Source organism: Pezoporus occidentalis, unplaced genomic scaffold (genome assembly GCF_034315485.1).
Source record: "Pezoporus occidentalis ecotype Australia unplaced genomic scaffold, CSIRO_AGI_Poc_V1 ctg37, whole genome shotgun sequence".
Lineage (NCBI taxonomy): Eukaryota > Metazoa > Chordata > Aves > Psittaciformes > Psittacidae > Pezoporus > Pezoporus occidentalis.
The window spans coordinates 2,966,118-2,981,498 of NW_026915691.1; the positions used below are offsets into that span (position 1 = coordinate 2,966,118).

The window sequence follows — 15,381 nt, forward strand, 5'->3', positions numbered from 1 at the left end:
GTGTCACATGGATAATTTATGGACACATATTTGAAAGTAATCCCTTAGCGTATCGGTCACAAACTGCTTCACTACACGTCACCTTTCACCTTCCTCTGGACCACTGTATGTTTTGTCAATGCTCTTTTAAACAACTTGCTGTTGCTTCATGCATTGTTTCCCACTGCTTTTAGGACCTAGTCTGGGAATAACTGATTTTGATTCATAGAGCAGTGAACTGAGAAATGTTGTACTTGAGCCTTTGTAAGTCATTTAGAAGGGCATGAGGTCTGTCACATGCTTTAATAGGACCATAGGCCAGCCGTGGTAACTGAGGTCTCAGACATCCTGAAAGCTCACTACTCAGGAATTCAGTTTCTCTCCTGTAATACTAGGAGTACCAATACTTGCCTATTGCTCAGTTTTGCTCTAAGGAGTTGAGTTCAACGATAAAGTTTCAGTTATATTAATACACTGAGCTGTAAATACGGTCACTGAAAGTATCTGGGTAAAGCCCATGTGCCAAAGCCAACTTCACACATAACGACCTCCATGTTTCCTCCAGCAACTATTCAGAGCTTAGAGCTATTTCCATGCCTGAAATGGCTTCTTTCGGTAACTTCTGTCACCTTGTCTGCAGGGTGCCTTCTGGGGCCTGATAGTTGGGCTGTTGACTGGACTCAGCAGAATGATTGCAGAGTTTGCCTACGGAACTGGCAGCTGTGTGACCCCTTCCAAATGCCCATTCATCATCTGTGGGATTCACTACCTTTACTTCGCAATCATCCTCTTTGGGGTTTCCGCCATTGTCATTCTGGCAGTCTCCTTCATGACTAAACCCATCCCTGACGTACACGTGAGTATTACTGCATTCCTGCTCTTTGAGAAGAGGAACTCAATGCTAGGTTTAAACACTATTTGTAGTATTATATTATAAATGGTATTTGGTATATTAGCTCCTGACGTCCCAGCTACCCACATCACACAGTCCATGTAAGAAGGCCAATGAACTAGTCTTCATTTATCTGTCACAAATCTTCAGTAACTCCTAATAATCTTAGACACTGACGTAATAAACATTTGGTCTTGCTCATGTGCTGGCCAGGCTGGTTTGTCCCTGTGTTGAAATTCATAAACTCATTTGTTTCATGGCAGCTTTACCGCTTGTGCTGGTCTTTACGGAACAGCAAAGAAGAACGTATTGATCTTGATGCAGATGAGGAGGAGACCAAAGCTGATGAAAAAGACGAGGAATCAGGTAACTGCTGAATAGGTAGAGATTTTATCAACATATTTGTGTATCCCTATTTCATTCCTGAAGAAACATTGACATGTTTGATATTTAAAGTCATCTTCCCACCCGCCCAGGCAACAATAACACAAACCCCACATATTTAAATGCCTGGTAAGATGTCTTTTAGCAATGTAACAAGCCTAGCATAAATCAGAAGTGAAGCGGATTTGAAAGGAGAAAATCTTGCTCTCTATGTAGCTAGGTGGCAGTGCTGGACTAAACCAATGGAGATACGGAGATGCTTTAGGTGAGAGGTGGTGTGTATTGGCAGAACTGCCCACAACTCCAGCACTTGGAATGAAACGACGAGAATTCACTTGGAAACAATAGCCAGGATTGAAGGAGCAGAGATCTGGTGCAAGGCATCATGAAAGTGAACTGCCAGACACCCATCTGGGCAAAACGACCTGCTCTCTTAGCTGGTTCGTGGTTCGGCTCCCAAGTTCCTTTTCATAACTATGCTCAAATTCATCCATATGCCTTTTAATTCAAAGTGTAGAAAGTATTGAAAAAAAGGAGTTCAAGCTTTGCAGCACAGTTTGCTTCTCCAGTACGAAACCAAGTCTCTAGGCTGCTAAAGGCGCAAGTGTCTTCTGCACAAGGCTCTCTTGCAACATGTGGGAAATCACTTTTTCCAGATGAGCTGTGAAAGCACAATATTAACTTGATTCCTGTACTGCCTTGTACTAAAATGTTTCCATGTAACTATGACCATAAAGCAGAACTGCTGGATTAAATACAGGAGTGTCCTCAGTGTCGTGGTTTAAGTCCAGCCAGCAACTCGGAACCCAGGACACTCAGTCACAGGGATCTTCTAGTGTATGCAGTGGTCCATTTCATGACCAGTGTGTTATTCCTTCCAGTTCACGAGGAAAGGGAAGAACCGGGATGCTTGAAGAGAGTATACAACTGGTTCTGTGGCTTAGATCAACAACAAGGACCCAAACTGAGCAAGGAGGAAGAGGAAGCGTTGAAGAAGAAACTGACTGACACAAGTGAAGTGCCACTTTGGAGAAATGTTGTGAATATCAACGGCATCATCCTATTGACTGTGGCTGTGTTTTGCCATGCCTTCTTTGCATAAACCTCTGATCACAGTTCCAGATTGTACTGTATTGTCAAACAAAAAGTGATGACTTGTAGATTTACAGAGTTAGATACACTTAGTGTTCTCATTGTTTGTAAAAGTCAGGGTGATTTACTTGCTGATTATGTGAGCATAATTTCAACAATCTGAAGATGAAGGCCACTGAGAGAATTTCTGCTCAGACATTGAATCCATGCAGGGCTAATCGAGGTTCAGAATTTCCATCCAATATTCTCTCTACTCACGGTACATTTCATATTTTAGGTGCAGAACAAAGCTGCATGAGCCATATTTCATGTCAAGGTTTGTGAACTACCTTTTAGGGTTGACGGTACTAGTTTGATTTTCAACCCTTCTGATCATTCAGGTATCTTTTTCCTTTGGCTATGATGATTACAAAAAATCCACAATAACTGAAGGACCATATTATGAATTCAAATTAAAACATTGCTTTTGTTCCCTCCAAGTATGGGATATTTTAAGGAAAGGATTTATGTATATACTGATGTATTTGACACTACATCTCATTTTCCATTATCACTATTTTCCCCTTTTTCTCACTTCTCTTTGGGTTGTGTTTCTCACTAACCATCTGCATTTTGAAATTAGGGCAAACGTGTCTTGATGATGCTAATAAGAATTCTGCTTATGACAGATTTTCTATTTCAGGTTATCTTCAAAAGTTCCTCCTTTCTTTATATTTTAATATGTATCTATACTTGAATGTGAAGCTTTTTTATACAAAATACATATATTATATATACACATGCAATACACTATATATATGTACTATATAGTATGTATCTTAAATATGTCTGTATGTACGTGTGTGTGTATATATATATTTATTTCTTATTGATCAATTTCCATCTTGGGTACATCAGAGTTAATCTCCAGCCACGACTACTGGGACCTCTTTATCTTAGGGTTGGTGTTATTGCCTCTTTCAATGGACTGTGCTCCAAACCAATCCATGCACATGGTTAAAAGCCCACAGCATCAGAGTGCTGGATCTGCATTTTTCCTTCAAGCACATCTGAGGGCTCTGCACTGCTTTTCTGCAAAGCTGTAAATCTTTCTTGTGAAGATTTCATTGAGAAATAGAACTCATGCTTTACAACAGCATGAGTTAACAGCTCATGAAGGAGAATGGTTCCAGCTGCAGGATATCAGCTAAACAGGTCTGATTGTCATCACTTGGTAAGTTTGGTACCAGCTGGAGATACAGGAGAAGACATTTACCACTTGAAAGCAGAAAAGCAGTAGATCTTCTTATCATCTAATTCAGCTTCCTGGGGAATCAAGTGTCAAAAGAAGACATCGGTTGCAGTAGTCAAGCTGCACCACAACTCCTTGTTCCTCTTGCACCCATTCTGTGGGATGCTGTGTTGTCCCAAAGCATTTCAGTGTGATTCTCCAGCAGGATGCACTGGACTTGCCAGAAGTGCATCTAAATCGGAAGCCAGTGTACTCTCTCTGTATGAGCTATATGCACTGCTGCTAACTCCTGCAGCTGTAATCACTCTCCCTTGCTAATCTCCTGATAGCATCTTTTCTTTGTTTGGCTGTAACCCCAAATGCTGTGGATTTTAGTGGAATTGCTGCTCTTTTTAATCCCTGCGGTGTGCTGAAAGGTTTTGCATAGGCCGGATCAAATCAGTACTATATAAATACCAGTGCAAACCTTTTTCCTACAGTTAATGCAGTGATATACTATTTTGAAGACCATGGAATTAATTATATTTAATGGACTATGAAGACTTGTGTGTATTAAAAGTATTTGTATATTTTGAAGTGTTTGATGTCCACAAAATGATGGGAATTTTATATAATATGATGGAAGACAGAGAAACTTGATGCAGTGTCAGGATTCTGGCTCTGGCTAATAGTAACGGGTGACAAAACCCCAGGAAATACCTTAATGAGGATTGCCCAGATCCCTCTTTGTCATGCTTTGTTACAAAAATAAAAACATGGTGAAACTTTAGAGCCATTTGGATAAGCACAAACACCACACGTGATTCCCTGGCAGGCTGAGCAGCCTTCAGATGGCCTCCTGGTTAATCAGGCACTCGTTTTCCTCCCCAGGATTAAGGAGTTTGGAAAAACAAACTCTCAGTTTCCCAGGGACATTCACTGGACATCCTCAGCAGCTTGCTTTGGTTCTAGTCTGAAGAGTGCGCGTTGCAGAGGGCAGGGTTGGGATGTTCACAGACGGTCTGGCACTCCTCTGATGTAGGATTTCATAGAAAAACTGCTGGATATTGTGGGCAGCCGATCAAACCTTTTCTGTTTGGACTAACAGCTGAATGCCACCTCAGGCTGGAACCTAGGGAATTCAAAGGCAGTTTCAGGATTTTAAGGAAGAAAGTGACTTTTCTCCAGTTCTCATGCTAATTGTCCATGTTACAGCCCTTGCTGTGGGACACTCTCGGGTAAAACCACAGCATGCACCATGCTGGGCATTCTGATGCTTTAAAAACGGGAACAGTGAGCACATGCTTGCTCCCAGTGTTTGGCTGTAAATGTGGAACACTTCCAGTGAGCGGAGAGACTCCAGCTCTGGCTAACAGCACCATACACATGCATGGTACGTACAGCATAAATAATACATCTCTGTTTCAAGAGATCCTGAGACAGCTTATCCTGTCAGGTAAGAGCTAGGTTACAGCTTACTTTGGTGGACTTTAGTTAGATCTACAGGCTTATTTTAAATGAACTGCACAAACTGAATAACTAAAATTCACCTAATAGCACTCTAGCCAAGTACAACACGCTGTATAAGGAACTCACACTACACAAATCAGACCTTCCTTTTAAGAATCACTACATAATTTTCAGGCTAATTCCTGAAAAAGAGTATCCACTCCCCATTTATGTTTTCATTTTTCTGTATCAGTCATAACAAATGTTCATTATAAATGATCCTGAGAACACTCTGTTCCTCCAACTCAGAAATTGGTTTTATTCCTGTTTTATTATTGAATAAGCTCACGCACTGAAATGCTGGCGGAGGGAAGCTCTGTAGATTCATTCAGGATACATCTGCAGAAACCGTGCCTTGGTTTGAACCAAAACGTCTGTCTAGGGTGAAGGAGGACATGGCACAAGGCTGAGTTCTTCATGTGCAGGCGATTGTTGTGATGCGGGCACCACCAGCAGCTGTGATCACCAATGGCTCCGCTCCTGCTGAGGTCACTTGGTCAACTGGTGAAGTGAGGAATGATTACATGAAGTAAAAGGACACAAAGCTGAGGAGCAGAGAGCAGCGATAAATCCATGCACCACCAGCAGTGCCTGGCGTCTGGGGGAAAAGCTGTAAGGCCCTGGTTATTGTCTGTGAAGAGCACTTGCATGCCTTGGTTTGAAGCGCTGGGCTGGGGGAGTTAAAGCTGCGGTCCCCCGCTGTGCCCAGGACGGGTGCGTTCACAGCAAAGGGATCTGAGGAAGCGCTGCTTTTAAAACGTGTTTGCCGATCGCGTGTCCCAGCGCAGGGCTGTGCCCTGCTCCCGCAGCGCTGCTATGGTGTAGCGAGAAAGCGAGGGCAGAGCCGAGCTTGCCTTTGCCCACACCGTGCACGCAGTACGGTGTCACGGGTGTAACAACAGAGGGCGATGATGAAGCACTGAGGAACACGGGAGATGCCAAACCCCACCAGCTCCTTCCGGGTGGCTGTTTCTTCATGGAGTGTGTACCGCAGGCCTGCGCGCACTCCTGTATCCTCTAGTGGTTCTGATGAAGGACAGCACACCCAGCCCCAGGGCCTAAGGTGGTTATCACCCTCATTACCAATGAAAGAGGCTGCCTCTTTGTCCCTCCTGAAGGCCACTGCAGCTCGCCATGTTCCGTGGAGCTGTGAAACAGAAACGTTGCCCCTCTCCTCACCTGGCAGCACTCAAGGGCAGAGCAGCCCCGGCACAGCTGTGCCAGCAGCAGCCATGCTCTTCTGAGGGGACCTGCATGAGCTTCGAGCTGAGGTAAGTGCGAGCTTTACCTTTACACACTTACATTTAAAGTCCATTCAAACAAATCGCTGCAATGGTTTTCATCCGTTCAAATTGCAGATGTTGTCTTGCTAAATAGAGGTCCTGTGCTTGAACTTCCCAGCATGTTGACTCGTGTGTAGCCATCGAAAAAACCTTCTGCCCTCCTGGTTTAAATGGAAGCAGCCAGATTTGACTTTCCCAAGCTCTTTATTTTGTCCCTGGACAAAGCTCTCGCTTCTGTGCATTTTTAATATGTTTTTTATTTATTTATATGCATATTTTAAATAAAGTGTATGGTGGGAAGCAATAATACTCCCTGCTTTGGAACATAAAGAGATAGAATTAAAAGCTGCCATTTTCCAGAGCAGGACAGAATGGTTTCCAACTCCTGGACTTCTGAAAGCAAATGGAGATAGGGAATGAGTCTGTAGTTGGAAGAACAAAGAGCCATAATGCTCCTAACCTTCTAGAGACTGTTAGGAAAAGCTAATATAGATCTCTGTGCATTGAGAATGAGCTCTGGCAGGGTGGGACATGAGGCTTAGACAAGAAGGTCTTGTCCTCTGGTATCGCTGAGACAGGCAGCCTGTTTGAAAACTCGGTCTGTGCAGGGTGCAACTGAATTAATTCCAGCAGTGACCCAGGACCACATTAATTATATCTGGGCCTCAATCGTTGTTGGCTTCAGGCTTAAAAAGACCAACCATTTGTCTTTGAAGTTAAAAGTCTACCTAGGTGCTAATGTCATTGTAGCGTGGAGCACACAGTGCTAAAAGCAAAGACTTGCTGTACACACAACATTTCTGTTGAAACAATGACTTTAATTACAGGGTACCAGGGTGCCACATCCTGACATGTTAATTGAAGTATTTAAGTGCGTATGAAGCAATTCAAAAGGGTCTTTAGCATCTTTGTGACCAAGTCTGTGGCAGCTTTATTACGGAGTGCACTCTACTGAAAGCTAAGTCAGTCCAGGGGAAGCGTTGCTCAGCTGTGTTTCTCTGATCCAGCTCACTGTTTTACTGGCACCTAGAATACTAATTAATTGCCCAGCCTCCCCAATTAGGGACCATTGTCTCTCATCCCAAAGTGGGAAGTTGGCTGTAGACAGCTGTGGCACTCCCCATGCCTGTTGTTTGTGTCAGTACTTCCCTGCTCCTTAGTCTGTAGCTGCGTGTTGAATGAATGTTCCACACTGGGATGACTGTAAAGCCAGCAAGCACCGAGCACGACTCGACGGCTCAATCTGTGCTATGGGTCAAAAACACGGCTAACCTGGGAAGGGAGACAACAGCCACAGGAAACTCTGTAGTACAGGTTGCCCAGTTAGCATCATGTAACATCAGCAGGGCCATCATCTTGTTGGTGAGGTTCATAGGGAACATGTTCTGAACTGCTGCCTTTGAACTTGCTAGGACAGGTGACCCTTTTGTTTTATCAGAATGTGAGTACAAGACGAATTTTAGGATGCATATTTCATTTTGTGCACTGTCTAAAGGGAAAAACTGTACTTAGCAGTGAAGTAGTAACTGAAAGATGTGAAAACACTGCCAGGGCCAAAGGATATCCTGGTTTAACTCCAGCCTGTGTGTTAACTAGTGTTACTGCAGCATCAGTACACCTTGTCCTCCTTTGTTTCAAGACTTGGTGTACCTCAGAAGAAAAAGAAAACCCATAAGGATTTTTTTTAGGTATGGGAATTTTCTAAGTGATTATTTGCTAAATTACAGGGTCAGTCAGTTTACCAACTAGTAACAGTACTGGGAATTCCAAGCCTGAAAATCCAGGCTTATGCTGTGTATTTCTAACTAATTCTTTTTACCCTGTCATTTCTGTTCATGCCACTGGGTTGTTTTTTGTTTCTGTCCTAAACCTGTTTTGGGTCAATGTGGACATTTCTTTTTCATCACCGGTTTCTTTACTGGTGAAAACTGTTTCAAGGACATATTCTTGATTGCTTTGATTTCCCAACCACTGTCTCAGAGCTGTAATCTCATCTCCCAGCTCATGGTCACTGCTTTAACAGGGGGATTCAGAAATACACTGAAACATATCCCCCCAAATTCCTGGATATCTTGGTAACTGCTAACATTGGTGGATGGTCTTGATATCTACATGCTGATTTGATGCCTTGTTACTAAATATATGGGTGGTCTATAGTAGAAATCCTCTAAAATTATCTTTTTTTCTTTTTTGTTCTGTCTTCTAATAAACCAGGTTATGGTATTTCCTGCCAAATAACTTAAAAAGAAGGCAGGTCTACGTTTTCCCAGGGAAAACCAGCCTGCATTAGAACATTTAGTTAGGAGTTGTACTTGTTTGACTAATTTCAATTACATTTGAGATCTCAAAGGTCTTTATGAAATGAAGGGACATTTCAGATGTCAAATTTTGGCTGAGAATCTCATTTTGGGAAGGAGATTTAGGACTTGGCATATTACTACGGGAGCAATTGTGTGTTACATTTTAATATACCCTGAAGAATGATTTTGTAGAATAAAACCTGACCTTTTAATTCTGGTTCTATATAGTCAGGATCAGAAAGGAGATAGTGTGATGTTCCTCTGCTGTGTAAGGTAGATCCATGCCCATGCTGTGTAGGGGTTTGCTGCCTTGTGCTTGTGCTGTATTCCTGCAGTGGGGCTGAGTCTGCAGCACCAAATATGTGGACACCAAGATAACACAGCTCTAGAAACCCCCCAAGGTACCAAATGGTGTTCTACAATAAACAGCATTGTTTCTGCATTAGCTCATGTTCTCTGCAGCATCTTTTGCTTCACACAGGCTGTTTAACTCTGCCACCATGGCCATATGATGTGCTGTGCCCCTGCAAGAGATTATCCGCTGCAGTCCTGTCAATAGATTGTGAATTTGAATTATATCTGCAACGTTTTTGTCAGTAAATACAGCTTTGTGAGTAAAAAAAGTTAATAATGGTTCATGGCTGCTCTACAGGCACACTTCAAATTCTGGTGTTTGTGTAGGCAGTAGAGTGGTCAGCATAGGCCAGAGGAATTACTGCTGTGATTGAAATAGAATGTTTTATGTTGTCAGATATATTAGTGCCAAAGAGTTGCCGAGACAAATCAGGGGAAGGGGTGTCACTAACACTGTTATTTCAGCGTTCAGTTAAAGCTTTGCTCCAGTATTGTACTGTGCACCTATGTGAGACAAGACCATTGATATCATATAGAGCTTATATTGTCTTAAAGCAAGGATCCACTGCCTAGAATGCAGTACCTAAGGGCCAGGGCAGCTACATTTCTGCTAGTCAGAGCAGTTCAGTCTGGATGGTCTTATTTCTACACCTGAACAAGCCAATTGTTTTGCACAGTCATTGAAGTGGGATACCTGGATTGCCAGGGAGTCTGTCACAGAAGGTTGGGACTGAGGTGAAATGATCATTGGCACTGCATGTTCCTGCAGCACTTTTGTAAGTGTAGACAAGCCCACTGTTCTCTGCTGTTCCCTGTCCTTCACTGAACATTCAGCACGTTGTTCATCTGCTCCTGATACCGAGTTGGGTGCATTCTGGCATCAGTATGCATTACATATGAGTGCCTTATGTATGTAAGTATGTTTAAAAGGCAGAGGTCCTCCAAGATCCTGCCTGGAGGGAATGAATCCAACTGACTCAGTACTTGTAAATCACCCTTTTGGTAGGTTATGGAAGGAAGCATTTCAACTTTAATCACTCCTATAAGTTTACCCTTTGTATAAGGGTAGTGCAGTCTGTGGTGTGACAGTAGGTTTCTGCAGTGGAAAAGCAGCCCTGACACACGACCCCTTTATACAGATGATGCAGCTTGTTTGTAGCTACAACTGGTAGTATCTAGATATAAAAATACCACATGAGAGCAAGGTATGAGTGAAAACAAATAGGACTTCCTGCAAAGCTGAGTCAGCCACATTATCACACCTCTCTTGGTGGCTGGGAATGGTCAGGATTTGTCCTGCTGGCCTCCTTTATTTCTTTGCCCAGCCTTTTTGCTGATGCCTCTTCAATTACACACTTAATACTGCAGACAGAGAAATCTGCAGCATCTGTAGTGACCTGCCTTGACTACACAGCGAGTAAAATGCTACTGAGCTTTCCATCGCTTCCACTGCCCATCAGCTCTAAACACAGGAACCACCTCTTTTCCTTCAGGCAACTTATGTCTTGTTGGATGGGCTGGCTTACACAAACAGCCTGAATTTTCTGTTATTCTCAATTCTGTGAGGTAAAAGGGTTTTTTAAAAACTAAGTTTTTTAAAAGAAAATAAAAACTGAACACATTTGTCCAAAGCAGGGGATTGACATTTTCAGTGCTCTGTCCTGTTTATGTCATCTCTGTTTAGACAGCTGTTAATCATAGAATACAAGAGGTTGGAAGGTACCTCTGGAGATTGCCTTGTCCAACTGCTGTTGGAATAGACCATAACATTAGGATCAGCTTTCCTCTTACCCCATTCTCCTCCCTCAAAAGTGAGCCACAGTAGCAAACTCTTCAGTTCTGGCACAACACTTCCATTTCCATTGTACTTATTAACTTTTGTACCCAAAGGATAGATTACAGCTGTACAAAACGACAAAATACCAAGTACCAGCACAAACACAGAGGCACTTTTGTTCCATACTACACCCAGTTTCAGACAGACCCCTCTTCTGTTAGAGGCAGCGGAGCCTGTCGCCAACAAACCTTCACCAAGCTTTACCCTAGTAAAGTTTTTCTGACTTACTTTCCTTTTACCCTAAGCTTGGACAACTGCATGAGGCAGCCCTGAGCCTGGATCCAAGCCCACAGAAGGAGAAAACTTGCATGTTGAGATCCTCACCAGATTGAAAACACAAGAGCAATCACTACAGCTAAGGCTGAGGAGAGGGCTCAGGGGGGGCTGCAAAGTAAGGTGAGGGCTGCTACTAAAACCCTCCTTGAGAAGTCATTAGCTGGTGGTGTTGGAATGTTACATGAATAAACCTCATCACAGGGACAGGGTGAGACTGAGGGGCTCTTAGCCCAGGGCAGTGGGGTCCATCTCCACTGGATTTACTGCTGGCAAGTCATGTCAGCAGCTTCATGTATTAGAAGGGTGCTGGTAAGTGTTAGGTTATATTGCAGGCTGGGAAAGTCTCATAATTCTCTTGGGGAAGCCCTTCTATGACACTGCCATCACTTTGCCTGTAATGATGCTGTGAATGGTTCCAATCCTATGTTCAATAGTTTGCAGCAAAACTGTAAATTCCTGCTGTTGGGTCAATTTCTTGGCATAGACAAGGCTGCTGGAGAACTTCATTCTGAACTCCTCTTTCTAATAGAATTAGTTAATGATTGTTTGATAGGCTGAGGTTTCAAAAGAAGAAAGGAAAAGGAAGGCAAGAACAGGATGAAGGAACCAGAAAGGAATGGTTTCTTGTATCACAGGAAAATCTTGGCAACTCAGGAAATAACTCCTGGTGGAGAATTCTAGACTTCCTAGCTCCTTCCCCCCCCACCTTATTCTGCTTGTGACCTGCAATGTAGATGTGAACTGTTAATCAATGACTTTTCAGGAGGAACTGATCCAGAGAAACTGAAAGAAGAGTTTTGAAGGAAGGGCTTATATAATCATGCAACTTTTACAGCCAGACAACAACAGAGGGCAACAGATCTCTAGGAAACTTTACATCTTCAGTAAGGTTTCCACTGGATGACACTGATGGCAGTTTTGGCAGCTCTTTCCACTGCCTTGCTGGGATCCTTCAGACACTGCTGAAACGTGTCTAAATGGTTGAGGAGCGTCTGGCGGCCCTTTGGTAGCTCAGCCAGCATGGTGAGGGCTTTGATGGCACTCAGCCGGGCTTTGCCACCTTCCTCAGCAGCCAGCTTCAGCAAAGGTGGGATGGCTTCAGCCCCTAGGGCTGAGAATCGCCCTGTAGAGAAATAAGCTGACTTTAAAATGTGTTATTGCATACAACCAACGAGCTTTTGAATTGTTACTTTCTACTCCCTGGCCAGCCACAGCTCTGAACAGCAGCATGCAGTGCAAAGAGGTCGGACATGCTTTCCTTTTGAAGACCAAGGCTAGCTGCCAGCTGTTTAGCTTTAAGAGGAAAGATCTTGGTTAACTTTATCTGCCCTGCATGTTATTATTTCATTGGCAATGAATTATCTAAGAATATACGAGGCACCAGGGGATAAGATAAGGTATTTGGGGTTGGGTTAGATGCCCTTAGGAACATCCTCCATGCCTTCATTTTTAAAGACACTTCAAACAGTGAGATCCACTCCTGTGTTGTCTTCGGAAGCAGGGGGGATGGTTGCAGAGGAGGTCTGGAACACAACTGCTGTTATTAAGAGTCATTTATGTCTAATTACTCATTCATCCCACTGAAAATTTTCAGTGTCATGTAAGTGACTTGGGAGAACTACAGACCTTGTTAATATTCATTCCTCTCCCAGCTGTGGGAGAGAAACTGCCTCTAACTACAGAAAGAGCTTCCAGACAGTAGTGCTCCTCTGCTGAGGACTGGTGATTCTAGTAGCTTCAGGTGTGTGGATCTCTGTGTGGCCTGGACTTGAATGGAAGGTATTCCCCCTCTGGAGGGGAAAGGTTCAGGGGGGTAGGTAAATAACTTCTTGACCTACTTTAGGTGAATGAAATGTGAGATCTACTGTCCCCTCTAGGCTCTGTGGGGGAGCAACAATAGATATAACAACATAGAAAGAAATGATCTAATCTTACGGTTTCTTGAAGAGCTTTAACACCATCAGAAACTGAGAACTTGGGGGTGGAGGGGCAAAAGTTTTGTGACTAAATTGGCTTAGAATTGGGTTTCCAGAAAGTATCCCAAGAGAACTCCCCCCGTCTCTCACCCTGAGGTTTGATAGTAGCAAACATCAGTGCTCCTGTTGCACTGGCTTGGACTTCAGGATCTGCATCTTCAAGCAGGCTCACCAGCACAGGAATAACTTCTTCACACACCTCATTTTTCCCTTCTGGATGAGTACTGTACAGGAAAGATGGTTAAGTTGCTTTCTTGAGCTGTGCCTGCAAACCACAGAGCTAGCTGCAGCTTCTCCCCACGCCTGGATCCCTGCAGCCCTCCTTTGTTTGATGACAGCGGTGCTGACACAGTCCTCCTCTCTGTTCTCTTTGGAGTCACAGCTTTCTGACTGTTGGACAGATGGCAAGCTCCACTGCTTGCCACAAAGAAAAGAAAGGGGATGTCTGTTGTGCCTGGTGTCTGTGAAATCTACTTGCTGATACAAAACTGATGAGATCATGTTAACCGATGTGTGTGGGCTTACCAATTGTTTAGACTATTTTTAGGTGATGTTTGGATTATTTGTTTTTTACCATCTGCCATACGCTGGAGATGGCCGGGCAGCAGCAGGTACCAGTGTTAGGGTTTAATGTGCTATGACAGTTCAGGTAGAAACCTGGCTGTTGAACCCTACACAGATTTTAAAACCTTCTAAGTTTGGGGTCTGCAGTTATTAATGCTCCCAGGTCAATTTTCTCCCTCTCTTTCCAGCCTAATGAGGAAGTATCTGACATGGCCCAGCTCCTGCAGGGACCTGTAGCCTAGCTGATGTCCACACTCAGGTTGCATTTCTGCTTTCTTTCTATTACCCAAGTCATCGATACTCTCTCGCTTTTCCTATAGGGCCTTACCTTGTTACAGGACATTAGGAAGTGTTTTGTGCCAGTTGATAAGTAAGCTACATCACCTGCAGACCTTCTTAAACCAGACATCTACTGAGTACTTTTATTATATGTTGTGATTGCAGGACAGTGGACTGGAATTGTTCCTTCCATCCAGTGTTTGACCCACAAGTGGAATATAAAGACTGCTTTTGCTGATCCATCACTGATGTTTGTAGCAGTCCGTGTCAGAAAACTATTTCTATTCTCAATCAGACTGAAAGCTTCCCAGGATATTTAGTTTTTAGAGAGCAGTTGTTCAAAAAACAAGAGAGCTTCTCCCTACTTTCTACTTCTTCCTGCTCCCTACTCCTGGTCAGAATCTTGTTTTCACATTTCTCATGCAAGATATTTTCTTAGCAGTGCTAAGAAAATAATGAAAAAATCCTGATTTCACTGCCAACACCAAAGACAAACAGAAGGATAAGGAATGGCATTTACTGATCTGCATTTGCTTTCTTGAGTATTTACAGCAGTTACGAATTTTAGAAGTCTTCTATGTATGTGTGTGTTGAGGCTGATACCGCTTTACATGGGAAATGTGACAGCTTCAGTGTGTAGTGGAACGCCACTGTAAACTAATGACCTTGACTCCCTTGTGAAATGAGTATGTTCTTGGGCTCATATGTCATAGGCAGGTTTCTCTACCTGATTTCTAAGAGGACCCAAGCTGCTTTGCTTCTGATGGCCACTGATGAGCATGTGAGCTTTTCCTTCAGGACAGTGACGGCATCAGCTGCTAGAGCTTCAGAAGCCTCCACACGCAGACAGTTGGAGAGTGTACCAAGGATTAGCTCCTGGATTTCCTCCAACTCGTTCTTCAGTTTGGATACAAGTAGGGGAATCAAACCGGCATGCAGTATGCCAACAGCGCCTACGGGAGGAGACAGAGGAGGAACACAGGTGGGCTGTGAGTGCATTTACTATTTCTACTTGCACTTCCAATTTCTTAATAGGCTCAAACTACACATGGTAACTCATTTCCTTCCAATGTGAGAGATGGAAACTACTACAACGCTGCTCTGTTCATAAATGCCATCTCAGCATTGCTTCCTCAGGAAGCTTCCCCAACAGTCCTGGAAAGAAAACAGCCCAGGCAATAACCAAAATGGCAATTGCTCTCCTGTTCCCAGTTTCTCTCATTATAATATTTCTTCCAAAATTGTTCTTGCTATGAAAATATAGGAGAAAAAATATGTATAAAAGTCACCTTAGAGCCAGCCTTTCTAACTGCTCTTGAACAGATGCTGAGAGAGCCTGAGATGTGAGACTTTACAGCTAATAGTTTGATTCTCCACTATGGTTTCTGTGGGGGAGGTCAAGATTTTGGAAGCTGTCAGCTTCCACACACATCTTCGTAGTAATTC

At 43.4% G+C, this 15,381-nt stretch overlaps 2 protein-coding genes across 3 annotated transcripts in view; one reads left to right on the top strand and one right to left on the bottom strand.

Annotated features, from left to right (window-relative positions):
* SLC5A1 (solute carrier family 5 member 1) overlaps nucleotides 1-4,347 on the top strand; it is a 29,242-nt gene extending 24,895 nt beyond the window's left edge. For both annotated transcript variants that reach the window (XM_062631331.1, XM_062631330.1), the window contains 3 exons: nucleotides 620-835; nucleotides 1,135-1,237; nucleotides 2,137-4,347. In XM_062631331.1, the coding sequence (XP_062487315.1) occupies nucleotides 620-835; nucleotides 1,135-1,237; nucleotides 2,137-2,357 (540 nt within the window). In that variant the 3' untranslated portion in view covers nucleotides 2,358-4,347. The remainder of the gene's footprint in view (nucleotides 1-619; nucleotides 836-1,134; nucleotides 1,238-2,136) is intronic.
* A 7,564-nt stretch (nucleotides 4,348-11,911) lies between these two features.
* The window catches only part of RSPH14 (radial spoke head 14 homolog), an 85,547-nt gene continuing 82,077 nt past the window's right edge, over nucleotides 11,912-15,381 (bottom strand). The window contains exons 4-6 of the mRNA XM_062631335.1: nucleotides 14,663-14,888; nucleotides 13,183-13,316; nucleotides 11,912-12,239 (exon numbers count right to left, since the gene is read on the bottom strand). Coding sequence (XP_062487319.1) covers nucleotides 11,998-12,239; nucleotides 13,183-13,316; nucleotides 14,663-14,888 — 602 coding nt within the window. The 3' untranslated portion in view covers nucleotides 11,912-11,997. The remainder of the gene's footprint in view (nucleotides 12,240-13,182; nucleotides 13,317-14,662; nucleotides 14,889-15,381) is intronic.